The sequence below is a fragment of the Chlamydotis macqueenii genome, chromosome 5, assembly GCF_036417535.1.
Source record: "Chlamydotis macqueenii isolate bChlMac1 chromosome 5, bChlMac1.mat, whole genome shotgun sequence".
In the NCBI taxonomy this organism is placed as follows: Eukaryota; Metazoa; Chordata; class Aves; order Otidiformes; family Otididae; genus Chlamydotis; species Chlamydotis macqueenii.
In genome coordinates, this window is record NC_141560.1 from 26105489 (window position 1) to 26133174 (window position 27686).

The 27686-nt window shown below is 45.6% G+C and overlaps 1 protein-coding gene across 1 annotated transcript; it reads left to right on the plus strand.

Annotated features, from left to right (window-relative positions):
* On the plus strand, nucleotides 1-24773 carry NEK9 (NIMA related kinase 9). The gene is made up of 22 exons (XM_086748546.1): nucleotides 1-289; nucleotides 1439-1616; nucleotides 4074-4129; nucleotides 5014-5084; nucleotides 6966-7071; nucleotides 9683-9814; nucleotides 10767-10877; nucleotides 11474-11538; nucleotides 12487-12537; nucleotides 13663-13855; nucleotides 15108-15252; nucleotides 16188-16388; nucleotides 16805-16851; nucleotides 17696-17851; nucleotides 18239-18347; nucleotides 18884-19045; nucleotides 19422-19592; nucleotides 19822-19881; nucleotides 20453-20643; nucleotides 20868-21032; nucleotides 21703-21915; nucleotides 22327-24773. The coding sequence occupies exons 1-22, from the start codon at nucleotides 101-103 to the stop codon at nucleotides 22447-22449; spliced, it is 2895 nt and encodes a 964-aa protein (XP_086604672.1). The 5' UTR covers nucleotides 1-100; the 3' UTR covers nucleotides 22450-24773.
* The last annotated feature ends 2913 nt before the right edge of the window (nucleotides 24774-27686 follow it).

The window sequence follows — 27686 nt, forward strand, 5'->3', positions numbered from 1 at the left end:
AAGCGGTTCCGGGTCGTCGGCCGGAGCCAACATGGAGCCCGTCGGGCTCGCGGGGCCGCGCTGAGGGAGAGCCGGGCCGCAGCGGGGCCGCGCCGCCGCCATGTCGCTGGGCGAGTACGAGCGGCACTGCGACTCCATCAGCTCCGACTTCGGCAGCGAGTCCTCGGGCAGGGGCGGCTCCCGCGGCGGCGGCAGCTTGCCCGGCGAGCAGGAGGAGCTGCACTACATCCCCATCCGCACCCTGGGCCGCGGCGCCTTCGGCGAGGCCACCCTCTACCGCCGCACCGAGGTAGGCTGCCCCGGCGGGCCAGGCCGCGGGAGGGGGGCCCCTCTCCTCCTCCTCCTCCCCCGCGGAAGGGGGCCCGGGGGCCGCTGTCGGGGCGAGCAGGGCGGTTTCCGGAGGCTGAGTACGGAGCGGCCCCGGCTCCCGAAGAGCCTTCTCTCCTGGCGTGACTGACAGCTGCCGGGGTTGACTGACAGCCCCCCGGGTGACGGCGAAGCGACCTCGGCCCCTCCGTTTCCAGGGGCGCAGGTTTTTGGTGTCGGCAGGCCTGAGCACCACCAGTCTCTCCGTGTCCTAAAGTTTTGTAGGGAAATGCAGAGACTCTTCTGATGATAATAGATTCCTCATTTTTCTATGTTTCATTCCAGTCGCGGGGGACGTGGGGGCATCTCGTGCAGGGAACCCTCTCGTGATCAGCATTTCAGCGTAATCAGGGGAAACTGGCTGAAAAGCCAGTCCTCCCCTTGCTCCCAAGTCGTTTAATCCCATCCAGTCCAACTGTAGTTGTGCTTTTTCGCGGCTGCCAAAGCAAAGCGCTTGACTTGGTTCCCAAGGGAAGTTCGTCAGGTTTTTTTGGGGGGCAGGCCACTCTGAGGCATCACAGCTCGAACATCTGTGAGTGAACACTGTTCGCATAACAAATCTCTGGCAGCATGTCTGACAATGTGGGTGGGCCTAACAGGGGCAAACGAAATTTGTTCTTGTTTCCTTGATTTTTTTAAAAAAAATTTTTAGGAATACCTGGGTGTTTGTAATGGCTTATAGTCTTGTACAATATCCTACAGTCATGGAATTGGAAATACACTGCTCTCTCTTTATTGAACCAGAGTATGTTTAGTCTTTATTGAGACAAAACAAACTCTGTGTCTTTCCCTGGAAACCTTGTAGTATGCTCTTTGGTTTTGTTTTGTTTTTTGTTTTTTTTTTTTCAAAGTGAGTGCTGGCCAGCTAGAAAGATGGCTTCAGGCCATTACTGTTCCTAGCAACACACAGAAGACCTCAGAACTTATTGTTGTGAAGAATCTTTGTCTGAAATCTGTAAGGGGCAGGAAAGGCTTTTTACCTTTCCTGAAATTTTAATTTCCTGCTATAAAGGCACACACTGTTCTCTTCGTAATAGTGTGTTTTTAATTAAAAGATGTTTTTGTGTTTCAGGATGACTCACTTGTAGTGTGGAAGGAGGTGGACCTGACCCGGCTGTCAGAAAAGGAGCGTCGTGATGCTTTGAACGAAATCGTTATCCTTGCCCTGTTGCAGCATGAGAACATCATCGCGTACTACAATCACTTCATGGATAACACCACGCTGCTGATTGAGCTGGAGTATTGTAATGGTGAGATCCATACTCCCACTTAGAAATCTTTCTGAGTCACCCTCCTGCAGAACCTGCAGGCAGCGTTCCTGGGGTGTCCTCTGGGGAGCGAAGGAGTAGAGGTGAATTCTACTCTGTAGCTCCTGAAGGAGAGACAGAGAACCCTTCTGGTGGATTTGTGTCTCAGGTGCCATGGAAAGGAGCCCAGCAGTTTGTGCAAGCAGTTCAGGCAGTAGATTATTTCTCAAATCTTCTGAGTAGTTTCTGCAGAGGAACAAAAGGGTTACTTGTAGTGCACACTTCTAATGGGCCTTGCTGTGTTCTTTTAGGCGGACAGAGGGAAAAGACCATGAGGATGTTCAGACCTCTCTGCCAGTATAGAGTGGGGCTGTTTTTCAGTAGCGTTGCTTAAATAGACCTCTCCATTTGGCAATTATAAATCAAAGCTTTAAAATCTACTGACAGATTGCAGTCAGGACTTTGTATTATCATCTTCTGTGTTTACTGTTTAAAAAAATATCGTGTCCTTCTGGTGGTGGAGAAAACTTGAAAATTCCATCCAAGATTAGATCAGATGATGTTGTTTGGAGTTTGCAAGGAAAACAGTCCCAGCTGGGCTGGAGAAGTAGAAGGATTTGGTATGGGAGTCTGAGTTGCAACTGCTCTTAGACAGCTGGAAGAGGAGGTCATATACAGCTAACACTGCTAGAACAGGATACCTGCCTAGCACTGCAGTATGGTTCCTGTTTGGATGAGTGGGACAGCTCCCCTGGCTCGGTATCCTGCCTGCATCTGGGGGTCATGTTAAGCCTTGGCTTATCGGCAGAAGCTTTTGTGGATGGAAAAGGCTATCATCATATTGTCATCATCTTGGACAGATTGCTTTCGCTGAGACAGGTTGGGGAGGACGACAGAGTTGTGCGAAGTATTTTTCAAGGGTGTCAAAGACTTTGGTTGACAGGTTGGCCAAAGCTGGTTTTGCTTCTCTGCTTTTTGTTCTTATGCAGGGTGGAGTCCAGCGCGAGAGTAGCAGAATGTTAGCTTTTTGATGCACCGTTTATTTCAGAAGTACTCAAAGTTATTTAGCTGCCCGAAAAAGACTACATGCTTGGGGCCATTACAAATTCATTGGAGGGCACAGAGAGAAGTTGCCTAGTACCAATGTCTGCACATGTTTATTAATGTCTCTAAACTTCTTGTTTTACTTTGGAACAATAACCAAGGATGAGTATATAGCCTGCATTGCCTGAATATATCTGAGTGGTACAGAACTAGGGACATGAGAAAGAGGGAATCCCATTTAGACTTTGGATATTGTTTTTTTCAATTTGTTCATAATTGTTTCTGTGGCTTTTGTTACAGTGTACAAGTACAAGATAATTTGTGAATAATTTTAAAAGTAACTGGACTGGTTGATATCAGACTCTCCTCAGAATCCGAAGTTCTTACTGTTTAATTGGCACATCTCTTCAGGAGGTCTGGGAAAGACTTTCAAATTTGAGTAAATATTGTGCCTATTTTACATGGAGGAAGCCAAGTTGTTGATTTATTTGCCTGTAGTTCTATATGTATGTCACAGTACCACAAGACTAGGATTTATCATGGGATAACATCAGTGAATACATCTGAAATAGACTTTGGAACAAATATTCTGTAAAGTACATTTGTTGAAGAGAGAATAGAGTGTCAGAAGGTTAGATGTAATTAGATGAAACAAAGAATAAAGTAATTTGTTTTCCTTTTTAGTATCTGCGCATAGAGGTATTGGTTATTTGAGTCAAGAGCTAATTTGTCTCCTTGTGTAGGATTTTGGCGACTAGCACCTGTCATACTCTCTTTGATTCAGAAAAGCTACAAAAAAGACGGAAAAAAATCAGAGATGAGGAACAGAATCCACTAAAAGCCTGTATAGTCTGAATCGCTAGGAAGGAGGTTCATAAGAAGAGGCAGAAGTGAATATTTTGGTTAAATTGTGAATGTGAAGAGTAATTTGTAGATAACTTCCAAATGTGAACATAAGGCAGAATAGAGAAACGTTGAGAGGTTACAGCAAGGCTGAATGAGAAGAAATCAAGAGAAGGACATCTTAATTAGAATATCAGACAAGTCTTCCTAACATGGAAGTCTGAAATAAGTCCCTCAAGGAGGCAAAGGAGCCATTGCAACCTGCTTTGGACATCTGCAACTTGACAGGACCCTGGAAATCGTACCGCAGAAAGCTGTCTTGCACCATCCCAGTGGGAATGGGAAAGGGCTTTGTGTTCCATTACTGTCAGGACATAATTATGATAATTGGGAAATTAAGAACTTAATTTTGTGAATGCCTGACCAGTTTAAGTGAAGAGTGCTGAGGGAGAGCTGTAGTGATTCATCAGATCTCTTAGGGGATTTGAGTATTCCTAGCAGTAGCTGAGCAGAGTTACTGCTGCTTTTAACTAAGATGAACCTCTCTGTCTTTCTCACTACTTCTAATTACAGGAGGAAACCTCTATGATAAGATTCTGCGGCAGAAAGACAAGTTATTTGAAGAAGAGGTAATTTGGACTGGGTTGAGGGAGCAGTGGGGCTGGCCTAATGTTCTGGGGTCTGTCTGGTTATCTGAGTATTTATACAACGTTTTTTTCCATAGTGCTGGTGGGGAATTTCTGTCTGTGTTTGGGGACTGACATTCTTCCTCTCCTGTTAAATATTGCAAACGTTTATGGACTGTCAGGAACTTTTTATTTTCCTTTTTGGCTGTCTATAAGCAGTATAAACTTCCAAGGGAGAAATAATGAAAGAGAGTGCTCAACTGACTTTGGTCACCTTATCGTCTTGGCTAACATTTCCTTTTAAAACCTCTTTCTGTGTTTGTTCTGGATTGGTACTCAATTTCTCTCTCTTCTTAACCATTTTGGAGGTTTTTTTTCTGAGTCATTACCTTGAATCTGTCTCTCACCATAGATTTTTTTTTCTTGTTTCTTTTTTTTTTTCTTCTTTTTTTTTTTTTAAATTTGTTTTCTGCTGTCTGCTTCCACCTTGTGCTGAGGTGGTTAATGATTACACTTATTTATCTTATATAATGGCTTTTAAGGCCTTTGAGCTCATGGTGAATATTAAATGGTCACGGTTCATATTCCAGAGAGCCCAACTGTAGATCTTTTCCAGGTGGTTGTTAGCTGTCATTCCTAAGTCTTATCAGTCGTTGAATTCTGTGATGCTTGTCAGGACAGACACTATGAAGAGCACTAGAATAATTTACCTTTTGGAATATCTTTTCAGAGATTTTCAAAACAGGAAATTCAAAATTTTCATACCCCTGAAAGAGCATCTAAATAGTACAGTCAGGCCCTCTTGCCTCTGTGTGACAGGGACATATGGGGATTTGTGAGGGGGCAGCTTTAAGCCTTACATAAGGCTTTTATTCCTACCTTTGCAGATGGTGGTTTGGTATCTCTTTCAAATAGCATCAGCTGTGAGCTGCATTCATCGAGCAGGAATTCTTCACAGGTAAGTGTGGCATGCGGTAAAGCTAAGGTACCAGTGTGGCTCATGGATGGGAGTGCAGAATTCCTTTGAGTACCCTTTGCTTCTGTGTTTAAAGCAAGCACTGAGCTTCTCTCCAAAGCTTAGCTAGACTGCCTAGATGCTAAGTATTACTTCTGTAAAGAATTTTTATTGGGCTAGAAACAGTCTTGTGATAAAGGTGCAATAAATTTTGTATATGAAAATGGAATTGCTGTCTCTGATGCAGCAGCTTTGTGAACAAAGAGATAATCTATGTAGGAAGGAAGTAAATTGGCCCTTTACAGGATATGAATTATGTTTGCTAAAGTGGGTAAGAGTAGTTACTGCAGGCCAAAGGTACTTCCTATCTGCTCCACAATTAATAGCTTCAAACCAACACGTACGTCCTTCTGTAATTGCTAGAGGCTCACAGTGATGACGACTTTGCATTGGTGCATTGCTGTATTATAACCCCTGGAAAGATTTGTCCTGCATTTGGCTGAATCTCATTTCTTCGGCCTATTATTTGAGGAAGTAATACAGCTTGTTAGCTGGTAGTGGTAATGTTGACATTGACTCTCAGATTTTAATGAGTGGCTAATTACCTTTTTCTGTTGCCCTTTTCTGTTTGGGATGGGTAAATTTCATGGGCTATGTGTGCTTCAAGGGGGCTGTAATGTTCTGGGGGGTACTGTACATGTAGACAGCTGTTTCCAGCACGGTTGGATCGTGTGCTGCACAGCATCCTTCTCTAACTAATGAGCATAGCTATGTGAGGATGTTCTCTGTGGGATAGCATGCTTGTTGCTGCCATTCTGAATCTTCGGTAATGGGCAAGCCTTGCTAATGAAGGGTTGGCACCCTATGCTCAACAAAGAAGTGCTTAAGTTTTTGACCTAAAGCAGATGTCATGTCTGTCCTGCTTTGCAGTGATTTCCATCTTACCATCTCTGTTGCCCATCTCTACAGCACAGTTCACAGTCTAGAGACATGTGTGGCCCCAGATGCTTCCATAATAATGAATTGAACAGTTATTTAAATGTTTGCAGTGATTTCCTGCTGCTGCAGACATTGTCTGAGTGACCCAGGACTTTGCGATGCCCCAAGTGGATGAATGCAAAGTGCTGCTTTACTTGATGTTGTCCTGACCTACACTGGGAAGTTGTTGATGGTATGTTAGGAAAAGGGGTGTTATGAGGTGTCGGCCATGGGAAGCATATTGTACTGTGGGGGCTGCCTCTCTGTATTTACAGCCTCTTATATTGATCTGTGAAACTACATATAAATTCTGTCTGGGAGAGAGTGAGTTCAGTGAGTTTCAGAATTCAGCATTTTTGTGGCCATCAGCCTTTTGATCTTCTGGGCATAGTACATCGTGTTACAAAGAGTTGTTCTTGAGGCGTAAGGTTGTTATGCTTAAGTTCTAGGGTGGCACCTGTTTCACACCCACTGTGTGTGTGTGTGTTTATATTTGCATACATCCATATTCATGCATACATTTATGTTTTTAGTGAGCTCAGTGACTCCTGGCTTGAGTCTATTTATAAAACCAGGAAAAATAAGATCTGCTCAATGACCTTCATACGAGAAGAGACTGAGAGGGGGAGAAGAACTATCTTTGATCTGTGGCCTTTACATAGGTGTCTGGAGCCTGAGCTTTTTAGACTCTATTTTGTTTGTGTGGGGGTGTGATAAAACATGGATAACTGCGGTTACTGCCCGAGGACTTGGGGTCAAATTGCCTTTGGAGAGCTCTGTGTGTGTGAGAGAGAGTGCTGGCAGAATAGCAAGTACCTCGTTTTGGGGAGGAGGTGTAGAAGTGTGTGGAAAACTGTGAAATCCAGAAATATATTTGAATGCCTGCATTTATTTTTCTCCTTTCAGAGATATAAAGACATTAAATATTTTTCTAACCAAGGCAAACCTGATTAAATTGGGAGACTATGGGTTGGCAAAGAAGCTGAACTCTGAGTACTCTATGGCTGAGACTGTGAGTATCTGCCGCCTTTGTGTGCAAACTGAAGTGTGTTTTTCTTTCATCTCTGCATGCCTTGCAGAAGAGCAGGGATGCTGTACATTCTTGCTGCTTGCTTTCTGTGGTTTTCCTTTCCCTCTTTCCTTGATTTCCCTCAGTATTATCTCACTAACATTGGCATATTTGCTGGTGTGTTGCAGCCTGCAATTATCCTTGCTCCCAAGTTACATTTGTCTGTCTCTCTGCAAAGCAGCAGTGGACTAAAGACAAGTACCACGGTGGGTATGGAATTGCGCCAGAGCCAGTGTAGCTGTGCGAGAGAGCACTGCTCTTCTTTCCCTGGTACCTAGGTGTGGTACTTCCAAAGGTGAATCTACGTAACATGAAGGCAGTGCTATCCAAAGGTGCAGAGACAGCAGTACAGTCACATCAGTGTAGCACTCTCCCTCTGGGCTAGTTAAGCTCAGCTTAGCAAGTTAAATTAATTTGGTCATGCTGCTGTGCTAGCAGGGACATTCTGCCTCAGTTGGATCTGAGATGGCTTGGATGTGCTTGCCTGACATTGCACCGTGCTATCGATGTGTCTCCTAGCTCTTTAATACTTAGGCTGTGAACTGAAGGAGCAAGAAAGGCACTTGTGCATCTTATGGTAACCGTATGTACGTTTTATTGGTAATGCTTTTGGAGATGGCCAAAGCTTTGTAGGAGAGATTAATTCTACCAGAAGGCTGTCAAACTTGGCTTTGTTCCAGACCCTTCCAGAAAGCAGTTTCACAGCTAGAGTTAACGACACAGGGTAAACTGTATTGCAGGCAGCTGAGAGGCTCAGCTTGGATTTCCCAGCTCCTTTAATTTCTGTGGTGAGCACTGGGCTTGGAAAGGGAGAGATTGTCTGGAGCTGCTATCTGCTAAAGGCCTTTATTATAGTTTGGGATGCGAGCCAGCCTGCACTTCCCCTTATCAGGCCGTATTATTAGATTTAATGCAAGCTGTTGGTGTTCTGTTAGGATATGTAGTTAAATACTTTCCAACCTCCTTTCCGGAACCTGAGCGCTATTGTGCAGTTGCACGGTAAGTAGAAACTCCAGGCTACTGCGTAAAGCCCTTGCTAAGCTGAGCTGCAGCAAAACCGCTTCTATTTCATCACATTTTTCATGGCCTTCTGGCTTTCAGAGAAAGTTCAGTCTGTGCTGTGAATTTCCAGGTTTGCTTTTGCCTGTGTTGTGTGTGTTCATCTACACCTATGAGCTTTTTTTTCCCTTTTTCACTTCTGAAAAATTTGGAACTACATACCTTCAACTGTATTTCGTTCTGTATGTGCATTCTGGGCTAGCTGCTCAATTTGTGATCTAATGACTAACCACAATCTGGAAGTCATTTTTTTGTGAAATGCGTGCAAAAGGTATTTATTGTCAGTATTTGTCAGTAACAGTCAAATTATGATTTTGCAAAGTGTTTACGTCTTGCTTAATGCTGATTTCTTAATTTATCATTCTTTCTTCCGTTTACCAAGGAAGATATAGAAAATGTCTGTTGTTCTGACAGAAAGGTTACATTATCCCTTGCCTAAAAAAGGTTTAGGTGCAGTGTCCTAGTTCTCCATATGATACTCCAGCTGCGTGGGCTTCTAAACCTTCCCATGGCTGGGACTCACACTGCTCTGTACCTGTCACGCTCTGTAACGGGAAATGGAAGGGAGATGGCAGACTCTGAATGTGCCCATTAGGTATGTAGTGTACTAGCAGAGCCTAATGAAAGGCAAGCTTTGTAGTCCTTGGAGCTTTGCAGAGAGAGTTGAAAAGAGGGCAACTATAAATATTTCCCCTTCTTCTAAATTCTGTCTTTTTAAAATTTTATTTTGCTGTCTAGTTCCTTGCTAGGGAATGAGCAACACTCATTTGGAAGCTTCAGTCTTACACCTTTTATTGTATTTATTCTTTATCTCCCTGTGGCTTTGAGCTATGCCACTGTTTCTGTTGTAGTTGGGAGGGCTTCTGTATTTAAATGCTGAGGTTTGGGATTTTGTATGTGGTGGGGGGTGTTTGTTTTAAACCAATTGATCAGGAAAGCTCACTTCATGAAGTGAAAGCATTTCACATGGGACTCATGCCAGCTTTCTTCTTACTGACCCAACAGTAACTGCTTTTTCATCGGAGACAGAGTAGCCTTTGTCCCGGCAGTTACCTTGTGGTCAGATAAAGTGGCTCTGTAGCCATGGGCTGGCACCTGTGTTTGGAAGCTTTACTAGATCACTTTTCCCTCAACCTCTTATGAGGGTTTCCGTATGCCTGGTCAGTACGTAAGGCTCAGATTACCTCTAAATGTAGTATATTTAAGAGGAGCAAGTCCTTGCTGCGTTCTCATGACTACTACTCTCCTCTCAGAGAGGTGTCTAGGATCTTCTAAGAAATGCAGGCACAGGTTTCTGGATGAGAAAAGAAGAAACGTGCTTGTTGTTCCCATCCCTCCAGCACGTTGGGGGATGTGTCATCTCTGTCACTTCAGTGCTGCGTCAGAGCTGTGTCTAGCTCTGATGCCCATGGGCCTGTGCGAACATAATGGATGCAGAGCTTCTGAATTGAAGGCTGCTGGATCATTTCTGATTTTTAAATGTTATTTTTTCCAGCTGGTGGGAACTCCATATTACATGTCACCAGAACTCTGCCAGGGTGTGAAGTACAACTTCAAATCAGATATTTGGGCTGTGGGCTGTGTCATATTTGAGCTGCTTACTCTGAAGAGGACCTTTGATGCTACTGTAAGTCTGGACGGACTGAGTAACCTTATTTTTTATCACCCTGAGATTTACGCTTGGCTCGTAGCTTTCTTAACTCACATTTTTCTTTCATTGTTGTTTAAATCTGCTGATAAAGAACACAGTGGCCTGGGAATGCCAACTATAGCCAGAGAAAATGTCTGCACCCCTACCCTGCATTGCAGGTGCCTCTCTGCCTTCTGCCAAACCCACACTTTGTCTGCAGCCCTGGATTTACCAGATGCAGACTACAAGCTGTGCTAATTTGTGTCATGGTTGTCAATGAAACATCCTTTTCTCTACAAGGAGGAAGTTTGTGATTGTGTAGTCTTTTTGTTTTTTTGCAGCATTACTAGCTGTGAGTTTTCTGGGCAGCATTCTGTAGCGAAAACTTCCAGACTTTGGATTTAATAGGATTTAATCCTGTTACCCTTTCTCAAAATTTGGATGCAAGAGAAGTGTGGCCAAGCTGGCATGGGAAGAGTAAAAGGAAGCGTCGCTGGCTGGCATGTCTGATTTGCCAGCTTGTGCCATGAGATGGGAAAAGCTGCTAGCTGCCATAGTGCAAGATGTTGTAACACTTAAAGACATGATGTGAAAATACCATCCTTTCCTGACTTCCTCTCATAATGGCTACCGAGTCCCCAGTAGCTTTTCTGCTGCACGGTGTTTCAGTGGCAATATGCTGCATAGGACATTCCATGCAGAGTGTCCTCACTTCACTGTTAGCGAATTTGGTGAAAAGCTGGATGTTGCCATCAAGTCCTAGCTATCAGAGGTACCATTTCTGCAGGAATTAGTACTAGGTTTCTGGAGAATCTACTAGACAGGGGAGAAGAAGGATGTGTCCCGATCAGAGAAGGATGAAGAAAATAACAGTGCCTGTAGCATCTCTCTCCATTGGACACATAGTCCAGTTCTGTTTCATTGCAGCTGGTTTCTGGTTTCTGCCTAGAATCCCCTGAACCTTTGTGTGAAGATTGTCCAGGGAAATCGCGCCATGGAAGTTGATTCCACTGTCTACTCCCGGGAGCTGATCCACATGGTGAATTCCTGCCTTGACCAGGTTGGCGAAATACTTTTTAATTTTCAGATACCCCTTCCAAGCTGCCTAAGCCATGGAATTTGGGGTGAAGGGGAATGACGTGCCTGTTTCAGCATGAGGGCTGTTGAATCCGGGTAATTTCTGTGAAGCCTGAGGCGTCACTAAGGCTGGGCTTTCTCCAGTCCTCTGAAAGGATTGTCTCAAGATGCCATTCAGTCCTGCAGGCTCTGGACCAGGGTGCTGGGTTTACTCTTGATGGCAATTATTTAATGGGCTGGGCAGAAGCCATTATTTTCTAATGCAGTGCTGAAGAGGTGGGAGCATTGTCTCAGTACAGTCTTTTAAGGTTCTGGCTTTCTGACTGTGACTCTGGCTTTCTGCAAAGAATTAATTTATTGAAAGCAAGCAGTATTGATGCCTTCAGAGCGTGGAAATGCCTCCTGCACATCCCTGGCATTTATACCTATTTGTTCCAAATATTTGAATTAATTCCTTTCTGTTCTGAAGGGAGTCAGGGAAGGAGGTCTATGCAGGCTTGAATGAAGTCTTCTGACCCAAGATTTTATTGTAGATAATGAGTATTTCCCAGAGAATGACTTGTTGCTCACTTCTTTCAGGATCCAGAGAAGAGACCCACTGCAGATGAATTGCTTGAACATCCCCTTCTCAGCAAACGCAGGAGGTAATCAGATGGTCTTGTCTGAAACCTGGACAGGTGTCAGGGAGAACAGCAGGGTTTGTGCAGACAAGTGGCATTGTCCTTAAGTTAATTTGGCCTGATGTGAGGCAGTTGTTGAAGCACTTCCTCCTTAGGAGAGAAGTGCATTCTTGCTGTCTTGGCTTCCGATCAATCCCTGTGTTCTGTTGGGGCATGGGTATGGTGAGAAAGGTCTCTGCATCCTTTGTCTTAGAAGCTGTTGTATTGAGAACCTTGAGGCATCCCTTTCTGAGGCTCCTTTGAGAAATACTGGTTTCCGCTCGTCAAATCTCTGTGAATGAAGGGTCACAGAGATCCTCCTATGGCCATTGAGAAAGGCCTTTCAAAATATACGTATCATGCAATGTAGACACCCTGGCTTTGCCCCTTTCTTGTCTCCCTGTTCTGGAGAGAGTTGCATTGAAAGGGGCCCATTTTAGCTTAGTTTGACCATCGGCTTGTACACACTGTCTTTTTATGAAAGGTGAACCATAATTCTGGACTACTTGGATCCCACATTGGTTGCTTTGGGGACAGCTTAGTCTTTTGGGAACTTAGTCCTTTATACCAAGATTTTTTTACTTGATGGTCAGCAAAGTTTGTTTTGTCTTGCTGTATGCACTGGTAAAAGCCCAAATCCTGATATATTTAGCCATTTAAGGTCATTCTTGTGCAATATGGGTGTTGGTTGTCCACATTCTGATATATATGTAGTTTGTTGTCCTCAGCTATCCTGGAAGTTTGTTAGCTGTACGGTACATTACTTCTGCCCTACTTGCTGTGTATAGCTGTGAGCTGGTAAACAGCTGCCACGTTTCCTCCAAGAGGGAGCAGCATTTTACTGGAAAGGAAAGCAGTCTGTGTGTGCCACTTGTCCGTAAATTGCTTTGGGCAATGTTACTGTTTCTTAAAATGCTTTTTCTCCTTTGGCAGGGAGATGGAAGAGAAAGTCACACTGCTTAATGGGCCAAATAAGCGACCAAGGTAATTATTTGGGCATGTGTTTGAAAGGAAGTCTGAAGACAACAGCTCCCCAGAGAGGAACTTTGCTGAGAGTGTTAGTTTGTGACAACCGTAACAGAACAGTAGTTTAGAAGATCCCTAAATACTAGGAATTTGACAGTTATTACATGGTATTTGACATAGCTGTTACATAGTTATTATCCCACATTTTACTCTACCTTTTATATCCTGCCTATGTGTATGACTGGAGCCTTACCTCAGGAAGTCCCATACAGCTCTAACCTGTCCTACGGAGGATGTAGTCTCTACGGCCTCCATATGTGAGGATGTAGTGTAGAACCCTCCTTTCGCGCAGATTCCCTTGAGCAGGAGCAATATGACTGACTGAATGTTGAATATTAAATTAATATAAATATCTTTCATAAAACTGGATATATGCAGAGGTTCTCCACAGTCCTCACCAAGCCTGTAAGTAGGGTTGCTCTGTGAAGCCAATAGCTTCCATGAAATGTATAGCTGTTTTTCTGTAGATTTGTCAGATAGAATTTGACCTTTTTTTCCTCATAATCTTGGAAATACTATCTGAGCATTTTATGTGAAGTTGTTCCAGTTCATGAGTTCCTTGCAAACAGTTTGCTTTGATTACAGCTTTGGTTTTGCAATCTGTTTGTGAATCGATTCTTACCTGCATCAGAGTTATGTTTTTGCTCTCAGATTGAAGCCTGTAATTTAAATAAAAAGGAGAGAGGGAAGTTGGAAGCTTTTGGATGCTTCTGTGATTTGAGCAAGATTTCACAACCTTGCTTTCATTTTTCATACAGCTTTCATTTTTCGCAAATAAGAACAGCTCCATGGGCATTCAGTGAAAGCCCAGTCTGTTTATATGACATCAGATTGAATTGTAGACTTTTAAAATGCTTCCTGGAGGCTGTTTTCTCTGCTGCTATGAGACAGGTTTGAAACTGAGTCTCTCTATAGCAGTTAAGGCCTCACAACCACTCAGCAAAGAGGACAGTTGGTGAAAATAAAACCCATGAATGGTTGTGAAGGGTTGTAATGATAGAAAACAGTAGGAAAATGAATGATGACAGTGAATGCAAACTCGTTATTAAAAGCACGTGTGTTTTGTGGGGGGGTCTTGTGCAGGTCAAGTACCATGAATGAGGCTCCCATTGCAGTGGTGACTTCGCGCACTAGTGAGGTGTATGTTTGGGGGGGTGGGAAGTCCACACCCCAGAAGTTGGATGCCATCAAAAGTGGCTGCAGTGCACGCCAGGTGTGTGCTGGTAACACTCACTTTGCTGTGGTGACGGTGGAGAAGGAGCTCTACACCTGGGTGGTAAGTGAGAGAAACTGCAGGAAGGCGGGGTGAGGGTGGGAGAGGAGAGTCCAGCTCCGCTGCTGACCGTTCGTGAGCCTGGTAGAATCAGATGGGCAAGCAGCTTGGAAAGAGAGAAATCGGATTGCAGTAGACACTGTGTGAGGCCACTTGCTTTGCAGCTGACCCAAGTCTCCCAAGGCACTTGTGTTTTTTGGGGAAGTTTTCCATCATGTCAGGAAGTGCATTGGAGAGTTGCTGTGCACTTCAGGGTTGTAGGTGGTGGACTTGTAGGCCCAGATACTGAGTCAAACATCTCTTCTTCCCCTTCGTGACTACTAGGAGACTTTGTGATGCTCTGTTTGCTTTGTGTATTTTTAGGAAGATTTTCTGAGATCAGAAGGGGTGGGATAAGTGACCTCATTGGAGTAGAGATGTCATCTGCGAGGCAACTTGTGGATGAAACCAGAGATGTATTGTACTAAACAACTCTGCTTTTTATGATTAGTGGAAATTCTGGAGTAGCTTAAAGTGAATAAAGAAGTGGTGACATTTAATGCTTTTAAAACAATTGCATCCAGTCTTCTTGGGCTTATCTGGTCAGTGACATGGAGGTATTCTGCGTATATTCAGGTATTCAGGCTTCCACCGGCTTTTGAATTGATGCTACACAATCTGTTAAGATGGATTAGAAAATACCAGTGGGTGGGTGAGAGAAGAAAGAGATCCAAATGGGAGGAGAGCAACTTGAAGTCATTTGCTGGATGTTCCTGCAAGAATGGCCACTGAAAACTTTTAGCTGGCTATTAATATTTTAGCTTTAGCTTCAACACTACTCGGAGTCGGTTTGTTTTTTCTGTAGAATTGGTAGGTCTGGTCACTTCAGTGACATTTGTTTCATGTTATGGGTTTCTTTGCAGCCATTAGGATTTAGAAAAGTAGGTCAAGAAGCTGAAGGATGAATTTCAGTCCTCCAGCAGGGAGTGGGTTCTGTAGCCTGGCAGATGAGAAAGGAGCAGGGATTCCTCACCAGTTGGTCGCCTGAGTCTAGATGACTCCTTGTTAGTGCATAACTGCCTGAAAGCCTGTGCTGCCATTTACAATGTTGCCTGCTGTTGTGCCACGTAGCAGATAGCAGTCTCTTCCCTAAGGTAGCTAACACACTTTCTCTTGGTCTTCACTGTCTTCTGTTGTTTGTTTGAGGTGCTGTAACTATTGGCACCATCTCTGGAGTTGTGGCTGCATAACCTTACCAGATGTTTCTGTCTTGCAGAATATGCAGGGAGGCACCAAGCTGCACGGTCAGCTGGGACATGGAGACAGAGCCTCCTACCGGCAGCCAAAACACGTTGAGAAGCTTCAGGGAAAAGCCATTCGCCAGGTGTCCTGTGGAGATGATTTCACAGTGTGCATCACAGGTGAGAGCTGGAAGGGGACCACTGTCCCCTCACTTGTCTGTGCTGTGGAGATGTTTGCCTCCACAATAAGAATAGCAGAGCAGCTTTGTGCACAAAGGAGAAAGTCCCTTGTGTTACTTACCCCTCAGTTCTGAGAATAGTAGGTGCAGCAGAGGAGATAAATCAATGTTATTAAACAGAGGAAGATATTGACTCCCAAGAAGGCTGGGTGTTTTGCTAAGGATGTGCTCCTTTTTGGTGGTGAAGCTGGGTGTTGAGCACAGCTCCTTGTGGCTGTGCAGAGTCGCTGCTCTTACCAGTGCATGTGTTGCCTCCTTCCATACATGCCTGGTTTAAAGACAGAGGAGCCTGAAGTCAAGAATGTAAATGTATTTGAAACTCTTTTTTGACTGTGTGGGGAAAGAATCACCCAATAATAAATGAAGATGGATATCTGAGATATGCTATTTAATTTGGAGAGTTTGAAACTTGGTAGCTGTCTCTAGTTCTAGTCCTGCTCATGCCTTTAAAGATGTATTAACTGTGGTGGTGTCTCTTATGGAAGAATTCAAATCTTGCTCTACCCATGAAAACATAATTCTCAAAAAGGTAGTTTCCAGCTTATTTTGCCAGTGCTGGAAAAGCAGAGGTTTGACAGAGATAACCTCAGATGCTCAGTATGCTGGAGGATCAATTAGTGGGTTTCTCTTAACGAAAGTGGCAGGTTCAGGCCAAGATTTTTTGACACTGGTGGCCTGAAATAGCTGCAGGTTGTGCTGTGAGGTCATCCATTTTAGCGTGAACACGAAAGGATTCCATAGGCTCCTGATTACATTCTTCTGCGCTGAAGAGGAGGATGATTACAGAAAAGAGGTTGCTCTGGCCATGTCCTAAGAGTTAATATACAGCCTAATACAAACTCTGTGTGCTGACTGAGCTTCCTTTGTGTCCTTCAGATGAGGGCCAGGTGTATGCCTTTGGCTCAGACTATTATGGATGCATTGGCGTTGACAAGGCTTATGGCTCTGAAGTGCTTGAGCCCCTGCAGCTGGATTTCTTTCTTACCAACCCTGTGGAGCAGGTCTCGTGTGGAGATAATCACGTGGCAGTGCTGACCAGGAACAGAGAAGTCTATACGTGGGGCTGTGGAGAGTACGGTAGGTAGAGTCTCCCTGGAACTTAAAGGCACTGTGGCATGCCCGCTCCAGAAAGTGTCTTGGTGCAGGTGTGTAATGCAGGGCCTGGGTGAGGGCTGTCTGGTATGCCCTGGGGGGCAAAGAACATTGTTTCTTTGGGGCTTTCTTTCCTTGTAAGTGTGGGGAACTGGGGACTGGGCCCTTGGGACTTTACTCTGGGAGGCTCTAGGATGCTGCTTGGCTTCCTTGTGGGTAGGGCAGTTGTTCCATGAGTGGGGTTGGATTACCTTGAGGATTGGCAGGGAACAATACATGTAGGGGAGAAGGTTTTTAGTTCTGTAGGAAGGTTCCTTTGGGACTATGGAGAGACAATACAATTTTTTAGGGACAGGCACATTATGAGGCCATTGCTAACTGCAGTGTTTTCACTGATGCAGGGCGCTTGGGCTTGGATTCAGAAGAAGATCACTACACCCCTCAGAAGGTAGGGCTGTGACTACTTCACAAAATCTTCATGAGCATAAATCCAAATTAGTTGCTGTTTGGAAATATTGTCTGAGGCTCAGGGTGTTTTTTCAGAGGTATCATAGACTTTGTGAGGGTTTTAACTTTGCTTCCTCACTTCATTTTGCTTCATTTCTCCCTAGAGATCATGGCAGAGGGGCATACCACTCCCAAACCAGCCACCATCATGACTTAGAGCTTCGTTGCTCTGATCTCCAAGCTGGAACTGGAAATGCCCAACTTAATGTTGTAGAAATCATAGTAGGAAATACCAAATTGCATGCCTCAGGTCTGTAGAGGAAACTTGCAGCAGTGCAGACAACTGGGAGTCTTTGAATTTGACATAATGAGTTAAAGATGAGTAGAAAGTAAAAGCCTCTTGAAATACAGTGCTGGGGGTCATTGACGTAATCTAACCCATTGGGTGTTAGAAACCGACAAGGCCTGGAAGCCAAATATCTGTGATCGCACAGTATCACAGCCATGTAGCACAGGCCCAGCCCTGCTCAGCTACCTGTGTCTGGTGTTTGTAGACCCCAGCTGGCCAGGATGCCTGTGCACCACATTTCTGGTTCCTGTGCTGGCTCACCGGTATCGGCACACAAGGTCTAGAATGCCTTGAATTTCTGCATTGTGACCAAAGTTTCCGTATGCTATAGACTTTGTGATATTCTTGCACCTTCATTCGAAATAACTGCATTGGATATTGACAGTGCCCAGACTAGCTGAACCACTGCTCTAACCCTGTACGTTTTCCATGTGCCAGCTTCTATGTAGTAGGTGTTGGTACTTTGATTTTCATGAGATATGTTTCTTCCACATAGGTGGATGTTCCAAAGACCTTAAACATTGTGTCCGTTCACTGTGGCTGTGATGGGACTTTCCTGCTCACCCAGACAGGAAAAGTGTTGGCGTGTGGACTCAATGAGTTCAACAAGCTGGGCCTGAATCAGTGCACATCAGGGATAATCAACCATGACGTAAGTGTGCTTAGGTCCCGGGCTCCAGCTCCCAGCAGTCAGTAGTATATGGGGAAATGGAGGTCCTGTGACAGTGACAAAGTGTTCATTGGGTTTGTGCCAATTTTTTAGTTCCAGTCCAAGACAGTGGATACTGGGATTGTGGGAAGAGGCAATTTGTTCCTCAGTTTCCTGTCTGCCCTGTGGGCTTATGTCAGATCTGAGGTAGTGAAATAGATAGTGAGCTGCTTCAGGGTGACTTAGACAGTGACGTGGATTCTGGCAATTCTTTACCATACTCATGTTGGGACTGGCCAGGTTAACGTTGTGGTCTGCCCAGACCCACCTGAGTAGGTCTTAGCTGATGAATGTCTGGTTTTTCACTCTGTTTTTCACATCTTTTCTCAGACGTACTGTGAGGTGCCGTACGCCACTTCCCTTACTCTGGCCAAGCAGCTGTCCTTCTACAAGATCCGTACCGTTTCTCCAGGGAAGACACACACAGCTTCCATTGATGGTGAGCCCTCTGTATTAAGAAGTGAATACTGGTTGCTGGATTACTTTACGTCAGCTTTGCCCTTTCAGCCTAGCCCTTGACATTGAGGTTTCTGCTTTTGGAAGCAGGGCTCACGCCTGCTCCAGGAACCCAGGATTCCTGTTCCTCAGCAGTGTTGCCTCCTGGCCAGCTGAAGCAGCAACATCAGCTTCTGGCTCAGCGTTCCTTTTTTTGAAGGGGAAAAAAAAAAAGTTCAGGGGAGAATCATGCTCGGGGATAGTGGAGGAACCATTTATGACTGAGTTAGGCTTTGTCCAAGTGACATCAGTCAGAGGGCTGTCGGGAGTCCCAGCCCACAATATCAGAAAAGGGGAAGAACTGAGGAGGTGTTTCCAGGCTGAAGCCATTTTTCTTGGCTGGCTCTGTCCCCTCCCAGTCTGGCTGGCTTCTCAGCAGAGTCCTTCCTGGTCATGGGCTGTTGCTGCTAGTTCTTTGCATGCGTGGCTGCTTCCAGAGTTGGGCCCTCGCTGTGACTGTCTCCTCATTCCTCCTCTCAGAGCGAGGCCGCCTGCTGACCTTCGGCTCCAACAAGTGCGGACAGCTTGGTGTTGGGGACTATAAGAAGCACCTGGGAATTAACCTGCTGGGAGGCCCCTTGGGGGGTAAGCAGGTGATCAGGGTTTCATGTGGAGATGAATTCACCATAGCTGCTACTGACGGTGAGTGGGTCTTTGCTAAGTTGTGGTGGGTTCCTTTGAAATAGATCTGCAAGGTGGTTAGCTGGCTCCCACTGATCATTTCCTAGACCACCCTCACAGCACTGCACTGAAACAAATAATCCTCCCAGACGGGGGCTGTCTGGCCCTGGTAGTTGTTCCAGTGCAGCGCCAAGCATTTGCTGTCCCTGGGGCTGCAGAGTGCCAGCTTGGTGGCTGCCTGTTGGATTCGTTATCAGTTTGTTCTCCCACTGGCAAAATGGAGCTGGTGGATTAGATACTGTGGGATAGCAGTTACAGCAGAGAGGCTGTGATCCTTGTAGCCATCACAGGCCAAGAGGGAGGGAGCGAATTGAGGCTCACAAATCTCTGTCCTCAGACAACCACATCTTTGCCTGGGGTAACGGCGGGAATGGGCGTCTGGCAATGACATCGACCGAGAGAGCTCATGGCTCAGACATTTGTACCTCGTGGCCTCGGCCAATATTTGGCTCGTTGCATCATGTTCCAGACCTGTCGTGCCGTGGCTGGCACACCATCATCGTTGTTGGTAAGTGCAAGTTTAGGATGAAATTGTGGGATCTTCGTTGTGATGATATATTGTGTGCCAGGATCTAGACTCTCAATCCTGCCTGGGAACAGGCCAGGTTGCTGTGGGGGAATGTGGCAAGCTGCTCTGAGCTCTAGGTGTGCAACATTGGCTTTGTTTTGTGCCTTTGTAGGAGTTATCTTGCTTTCCATGTGGCACTTTAACTGAAAGCATGCTTCTCTCCTTGCAGAAAAGGTGCTGAACTCTAAAACGATCCGATCCAACAGCAGTGGCCTGTCCATTGGTACTGGTGAGTAAGCCGCCCTGGAGAGCTGTGGTTTAAGTCCGTTCAGTGATTAGCTTGAGTGGGTGCAGTTTGGTCCTGCAGCATGGTTTCTCTGTGTTTGGAAGGCCTCACAGAAGACCTCAAAGGGAGGAAATCTAGTTGGTTCCGTGCATGCAAAGGGATGGCCCAAAGCTGGGAAAGAGAGAACTGAAACAGAGGAAGAACATGGATGCAACAAGGCCTTTGTAGTTGAGGAACTTCAATTTGACAAGGAAAAGCTGAGAGGAATTCACTGAAGGGAGCTGATAAGGGAAGGGGAGCTATGGAGCAGTTGCTGGAGAGATGGAGTCCGCTTTCTGGGACCTCTGGAGGAGGGCTGGGGCTGAGAAGCTGCAAAAGACCACTGCACACAAGCCCTTGTGGGGAGGCCTGCGGGAGGTGTTAGGAGATAAGCTGTTGAGGGAGGTCCCGGTAGCATGTGCTCTCACTGCGGCCATACAGCCCAAATTTCTGCATCTTCTCTGTTCCAGCTGGGGTTTGGTAACAGGAATAGCAGAGGTGGGGAAAGTATAAAGTTTTCACTCTTGTTTGCTAGTGGCTCAGAGCTGTACAACTGGAGGAGGAGAGGAAGAGGATAATGAACAGGAAGCAGAGACCCCCAATCCCAGTGGAGGCTTTCGGGGAACCATGGAAGCAGATCGTGAGTTGGGGGGCTGGATCAGCACCACAGAAGCTAAGGGAGGCAACAGTGCTGACAGCAGCTCCTGCCCTGGCTGGCTGCGGAAGGTAATGTGGTGTCTCAGAAATGCCTTAAAATGGGGATCTAGACTGGGGAAAAGGAAGTGGCCCCTCCCTTCCACCTTTAAGGGATGCTCTGAAAGGTGTTCAGAGCTGCGTTGCGCAAGGAGCACTTTAGGCCTCTCTCCCTTTTTTACCACGAGAGGGTGTTGGTGCATTGGTTAGGGAGATGAAGGCAGGCAGGCCTGACAGTGCTGCCTTTGTGTATCCAGGAGCTGGAGAACGCTGAGTTCATCCCCATGCCTGACAGCCCCTTTCCTTTGAGCATGGCATCTTCAGAGCCTGAGAAGGAGACTCTCCCTTACCAGAAACTACAGGGACTCAAAGTGGCCTCTGAGGAACCTGTTGGATTAAACAAGCCCATAACGGAGCCCTGGGTAATGTTATCCAAGGGAATGCTTGGTGAAAAGCGCTTGGGGACCATAAATGGCTATGTTTGAATTACGGGGAGAGCTGAGAAGAGGCTGTTGGATTGGCCTAATTCGTCTGGATGAGGAAGAGAGGGCTGTTAATAATCGGAGATGATGCTGCAAAGAGAACTATTTACTAGAATCTAGAACACAAAGCTGGGGCTTGGTCAGATCGAAAATAATGAGATCAGTTCTATGGAAAAATGTGGTTAATGCACTTGGGGAAAAAAAAAAAAAAGAGAAGGCTATGGCCCAGAAGCCTAGCAGAAGACAGACATTTAGAAAGCAGAAATTGCTGTGAGATAGGAAGAACTGATATAGGAAATCATTGAGCAGTTATAACCTGTGCAACTACCTTATTTCAGGAGTTTTCTGTCCCCAGGCTTGGGGAAAGGGGGGGTAAACAAGTTGGATGTTGGTGCCAGGAGGACAGGAGCAGCTTTCCTAGAAGAAGGAAGTTAGTGGCTTTGTACTGAAGACATAACAACTACTAGCTTGCTGACCTTGGCTGCAGGGAGTTTGGGAAGTTGGGAAGCAAGCTGGGTTGACAGTTTCTGTGCATGGTTTCTTCTTGTGACATATTCAGCTCCTGGTCTTGCACTCAGGCCAGGTCTGACTTACCTCCATGTTTCTGCAGCCTGCTTGCCTGAGTCCAACTTTGCCGTGCCGTGAAGAGAAAGCTGTGTCTCCTGTTGCGGGCTGCGCCTGCAGTGCTCTGCAAGAGGAGGTGACGCACCTCCGAGGCCTGGTTTTACAGTGTCTGGATGATCAGAAGAAGCTGCAGCAGGAAACCGTTCGTCTGAGTGCCCAACTCCAGCGGTTCTGCCGGGGGACGGAGGGAGTGCAGCAGGTGAGGAGCCATCACCTGAGTGCACATCCATGCTCAGGGCTCACTACACAATCCTGGCTCCTGCATAGGTTGTGGAGGCTGCACAGGAGGAAGCAGCTCTTAACCAATGTCTCTCTTAGAGCAGAATGAGGGGACAGAGTATGGTGCCTGTCTCTTGTTTGAGCTGCTGATGCAGGCTCTGGTAGTAACAACAGGAATGAAGCCAAGATGAGTGTTTCCTGTGAGGACATCCCAGTCCTTGAGGGACCTGGGATTCCCCTTTATTTCTCCTGGTGTGAAGGGATGGGCAGTCAGATGTCATGAAGAGTCACAAACGCTGTGGAGAATAGGAACTATGCCTTGTGTGGCTCCTAGTAGCTTCTTTGCAACTAGTCCTAGAGCTGTTTGGATAACTGCTGTGTGTTTTGGCAGGTGGAGGTTCATTCCAAAGGAACACAGACAGCCAAAGAGGAGATGGAATTGGATCCAAAACCTGACTTGGATTCAGATTCCTGGTGTCTCCTGGGAACGGACTCGTGCCGCTCCAGCCTCTAGTCTCCTGAGCCCACTGGGATCCATCTAACTTCACAGCACACTAACCGAATGCAGAGAGCGGCTTTCCTGGCTTCAGGTCACTCGCAGACAAGGAGCGAGGCCGGAGGCTCCAGAGCAGCATCCATGTACGTTTGATATGAACTAGGAGTGAGTTTGAGAGGGGAAGGGCCCCTGAGCTCTAGGCCAGCTCAGTGATTGAAGCAGCAGCAGCTCCTCTTTATACCTTATCTGTCAATTCTGCACGTGAGGCAGAATGGCCCCAGTACGGCGATGGCTCCAGTAGTGCCTTGTGGCCCTTTCGTTGTTTCACTGCTTCTTGGGAGCTGCCTTTGGGACCCCAGTATTCATCACTGCGTCTCTAGATGAGAGGAGGAGACATGTTTTGTATTGAAGCTGGCTGAACCCTAAGACTCGCCACCTTCACTTCAGAGGGGTGAAGGACTAGGATACTCTCCCTACCACGTGGTAAGGCCCTGCCGGTGAGGCTGCTCCCCTCTGCTCAGGGGCAGAGCGAGCAGAGAATGTCTCATTCTGGAGGCAGTGGAGAGCTTCCCGTTAGGGAGGCAATGGTAGACAGCCTGTCCCTGGCCTCGAGGCACAGCTTCTGGCCGTATGGCTGTGTCCAGTGGCCTGTAGAGACAGAGTTTAAAGGCTTTATTCTGGGTGCCTAGAGCTTTCCAACTTCCAGGCAATGCACCGAGATGAGTGAATCAGGTGGTGTTTCCAATAGCAGTAGTGGGGACTGTCTGAGATGGGATCTCTGGTTCTTAGTTTCAGACCACCTGCTTCCCAACCAGATGACAAGCGTCTGAGCTTAGTCACCCATTTCTTCCTCCAGCTGTTCAACTTGGTTTGGGTGCCAGAGCTTCTGGTTTCTTGGCATAAGCCTGTAGCTGCTCCCTGCTTGGCTTCTGTTCTGCTCAGCCCCTGGTGCCCACGCTCTGTGTGGGTGTGGGAAGAATCAGTGTTTTTCCACTCAGTGTTTTGATGAAGCTGGAATGCAGTTTCCTACCCAGAATAGGTCATTAATGCTGTGGTCACAGGATGCAGCCTTCCCCGATGACCATGAATGATCAAGTCTCTGTCTGGAATTCACCTTCTTTCTAGAAGCAAGAGGCTTTCCCAAAAGAATTGGAGATGGGAAGAGGTAGGGTCCGATGCTGAAGATTTCCTAATTTCCTCTTAGAGAATGAGGTTAACTTTATTCCCCTTAAATTTATTAGCAAACTGACTTTGAACTAAGCTTTCAGGATTGGTAGGATCCCTGGGAGCAGCCTTCCCCACTAGAATTCCCTTAGGTCTATTCGAGTTGGATATCCTGTCACCTCTCCTGGACTTCTTATTTTGAGAGACTGTTCTGGGGGAGCCAGCGTTCCCCATTTGTCTCTAGAGGTGGATGCCAAACCATTCTACTTGTAACTTACGCTCCTTAAATATTTCTTTGGTGCCTATTGCTAGTATCTTGGAGCTGAATCAACTGCAGTCTCTCCAGTGCAGCGTCCAGAGCAAGGATCGTACCGATGTGCCTGTGTCGTTACCAAAGGAAGGCAAGGAGGACAGCCCTCCTGGGAGGCGGTGAGCGTCAGGCACCTTGGCCTGGCCACATCACTTGGTTGCCCTTGTGACTCTGCTCTCCTTTCCCCTACCTGCATTGGAGCCAGTTCTCAGGTTAGGATCCCGGCTTGAGGGTTGTTGTTGCAGTTGGAAGTGATTGAGTTGGTGTCGTTGCGGCAGTGCCTTTGAGGAGTGAAGAGCTGAGCCTGAGCCATGTCCAATAAGCAAGCACCAAGCTGATGGGAGTCGCTCTCCTGCAGTGCACTGCTGTCCTCATTTCTCAATGCTCTGCAGTTGGGAAGCTAGGTGCACAGACTGGATTCCCCTTGGATCTAGTGGAGGATTAGGGTCCCTGACAGAGGATGCCCTGTGCTCCACAATCTCATATGTGCCTTAGAGGGTTCACGCTATCCAGGTTGTGCCTGTTACAGACCACAGATTTCACACCAGCCAGCTATGCAACCAAAAAAGCAGTTAAAAGCCAGCACCTTCGTCTTGGGCTGAAAATGGAAGGGCAAGTGGGCAGAAGTGCCTTTGAGCAGTTTCAAACCCTTTTTACTTCTCCCCTTCTTGCAGTGCTAGCTCCATATGTGTTGGTCTCCTGCTAGTATTGCTACTGAGTTGTTATAGTGGAACACAACTTAATGCCTGCTCTGACACTCTGGCTGAAAACTAGTTTGTCGTCGTCATTTTTTTTTTTTTTTTTTTTTTTTGAAAGGTTAAAGGATGGAGTGGTTTGGAGTTTCTGTTTAAATAAATGTTTAAATTCATTCTTCTGTGTTCAGAGTCTTTTTTTTTTCTTTTTTTCTTTTTTTTTTTCTGAGAGAGGAAGGGGAAATATGCATATAGTCAGCTGGCTTAATGGCATTCTGTTGTTGGATTTCTTTTTTTTTTTTTTATCAACAGAGGGCCATGGGGCTTGCAGGTTCTTTGCTATGTGAAAAAAAAAAGTCAGGTTCTGTGTCTCTTCATTAAAAAAAAAAAAAACACAACCACAAGAAAGAACAAAACAACTCTTCTCTTGCACTGCATCTCCTCCTAGTAATGTCAGAGGGCTTTTGTGTGTATGTTTATTTCAACAGTTTGAGTGCCAAGTGGGAAGTGAGTAACCGGAAGAGAGAGGCTTAAAGGGAAGAAGTACCTGTTTCTCTCGGAACAGCTTCTGCTGAGCATTGAGGCCTACAGAAGGGAGAACCTGCCTGACACCTGCTCAGCCAGCTGTTCCTGCAGGCTGTACTTAATGCCTGTCACTTCTAACTTTATATCAGAGTTTTTAGTAAATTGTGAAATTTCTTGAGAGGCAGAGCTGGGTTAAAGACTTAAAATCACCAGAGATCCGGACACCGAAAGTGCAGCATGTCTCTGAGAGGGGAATTGTGCTGCAGTAGCAGAAGAGGAAGCCGAGCTGGCATGAGTAAGATAGCCTGAGTAGTGCCAGGGTAACACTACCCATGATAGCAAAGAAGCAGGGTAGATTTCTGTGCTGTGCCTGATGCTTTGGCTAAACCGTTACTGAGTTTTGGACCAGTTACCAGAGACTTTCTGGATACTGCTGTCTGTCGTGACCTGAAACTGTAGCTCAGCAGAGGAGTGAACTGTCCATGGTGAGGTCCAAAACAAAGGTAACAAATGAAGCCTGGTGATTTAATGTCAATAACTTTTGTTTAACCTACAGTTTCAGTCTCAGCATTAGGTGTTTGCCTGTCACTTAAGTCCTCAAGAGATGGATTTATTTCACAGTATCAAAATCTTTTTCTGCGTGTATCTACCCCAGTCACCATTTGCACTCTGCTGACTTTTAGGGTCCACTAAACACAGTCGATAAAACATAGTGCAAGGGAAGCTGAGTTAATATTACAGGACAGGCAGTGGTACTGAATTTCTTAACTACTCTTTGTTTAATTCAGTTACACCTTTTGTTAATTCAAGGAGGCTGGCATAAAGCTTCCAGTTTACCCTTTTCCTACCTCTTGTCACCTCTTGCTATCCTGTATTTCAAGGCTTTTACTTCTCTGATCCATTTGGATCTAGCAAATTATTTTGCCTTGTTTTGAGTGTGTTTTTTCTGTCCTCTCTAGGTTTGCACACTCACACCTGGCTGGCACAGTGCAGCACTGATCGTTTCTGGGATCTTCATGCTTTTCTAGGGTGTGCCAAGGGATTGGGATTTCTGCCCACGTATCTATAGGGCAGAAGCTTTCTAATTTCTGTCAGGAGTCTGGTCCACCCATTGCAGGCTGGAGTGTTTCTTCATATTTGGCTTCTGACTACTCCAGTTTAATCTAGTCACTTTTTATCTTTTTCTAGGTTCCCATAAGCTGCTGCTTTGTAACTGAAGGACTTGCAAAAGGAGCTGCTGGAATTTTTTTGTTCCTTGTTTGCTTCCTGTTGCAATTTTCTCATAGAAAGTAGTCATTCTTACTTTGAGAACACAAACCACTCTGACCATTTAAAACAACTTTTACGCAACAGAATTTGTCTAAATATATTAAAAATCAGAATCGGGGAAAAATAACTGACTTAGAAATGTGCAGGAACTGTCACCAATTATAAGCAGATGATTCTCTGAAAGGGTCTGTAGGACACCTATTTTGCCCAAAAGACTCTTTAACAGTGTGTGACAAACAAAGACCTTTAGCATGAGGCCAAAATCACAGAGAACTATCTTACATCTTGAGAAGAAAGCAAAAGAAGGGGTATATTTTTGTCATAATTCCCTAACATAATGACTCAAGGGAGGGTAAAAGCCTTGTGCTTTAGAGGTGCCTAGCAACTTGGCCTGTAGGAAAACTGGGGTTTTTTTTTAATATTAAATTTATATTAAATCTAATTGTTGATTAAACCCTGAACATATGAATGAAAAAGCTAACAGGTTTTCTGATGCAAAGGTCCTTAGTGTACTGTCTAGGGGGCAGAGGGTGTTTGGCTTTTTTTAACTGTGCCAGTTCTTAAACATTTTGGACAGAAATTAAAAATAAATCAAATCAGAAGCCAAATTAGGAATTGAGGGAAGGCTGCCATGGGAAGGAAATTCCTTCTCAGCTCCTGGAAGTGATACACTGAGGCACAGAACTGACACTGATTTGTTCTTCACACTTTATACAAGAACTCTGGAAATAGGAACAAATGCTCTGTATGACAATTCTTAACTTCTGACTCCTGCCATATGCTCCCTTCTGTGATCTTCTCCAAGCCCATCTTGAAACAATGTAGGTTCCCTGCCTGTGCTAATCTATTTGGAAGGTTTTCCATGACCTCACTCTTCTCCTAGTAAGAAACTTAATTTCCAGTCTGAGCTTATTCATGACCTATTTTTGACCTTGTGTGGCATTATTCTTTAATTAAATATTTCTTCTTCCGCCCTTTCCTGACTCTGAGTCCCAGCTATTGTATGTGGTAAGTAACACGTTGGGATGGTGGTTCTGCTGCCTCAAGGGCCTGGCCAGTTCAGAGTATCCCTGCTGTTCTACACGCATGGATTGGCATATGGATTCAAACAGTAAGTGCCTGCTACTGCTAGCTTTTCTAACCCACCAAATTTCTGATCCTGAGCTTCTTGTGTTGAGGAAGCATTTAATGATACTCCTCCCAGTTCTCCTTTTCTAATTCAAACACTGTCACACTGGATTACTAAATAGTAATGACCTGCTAAGTCTTACTCCCAGGATTGCCACCAGCATTCT

Excerpts from the sequence above, each read along its gene's own strand:
- NEK9 (XM_086748546.1), top strand. The coding sequence starts at position 101 with ATGTCGCTGGGCGAGTACGAGCGGCACTGCGACTCCATCAGCTCCGAC. Across the intron at positions 10,878-11,473 it reads TGAATTCCTGCCTTGACCAG|GATCCAGAGAAGAGACCCAC; the intron begins GTTGGCGAAATA and ends CACTTCTTTCAG. Across the intron at positions 20,644-20,867 it reads GCCCTGGCTGGCTGCGGAAG|GAGCTGGAGAACGCTGAGTT; the intron begins GTAATGTGGTGT and ends TTGTGTATCCAG.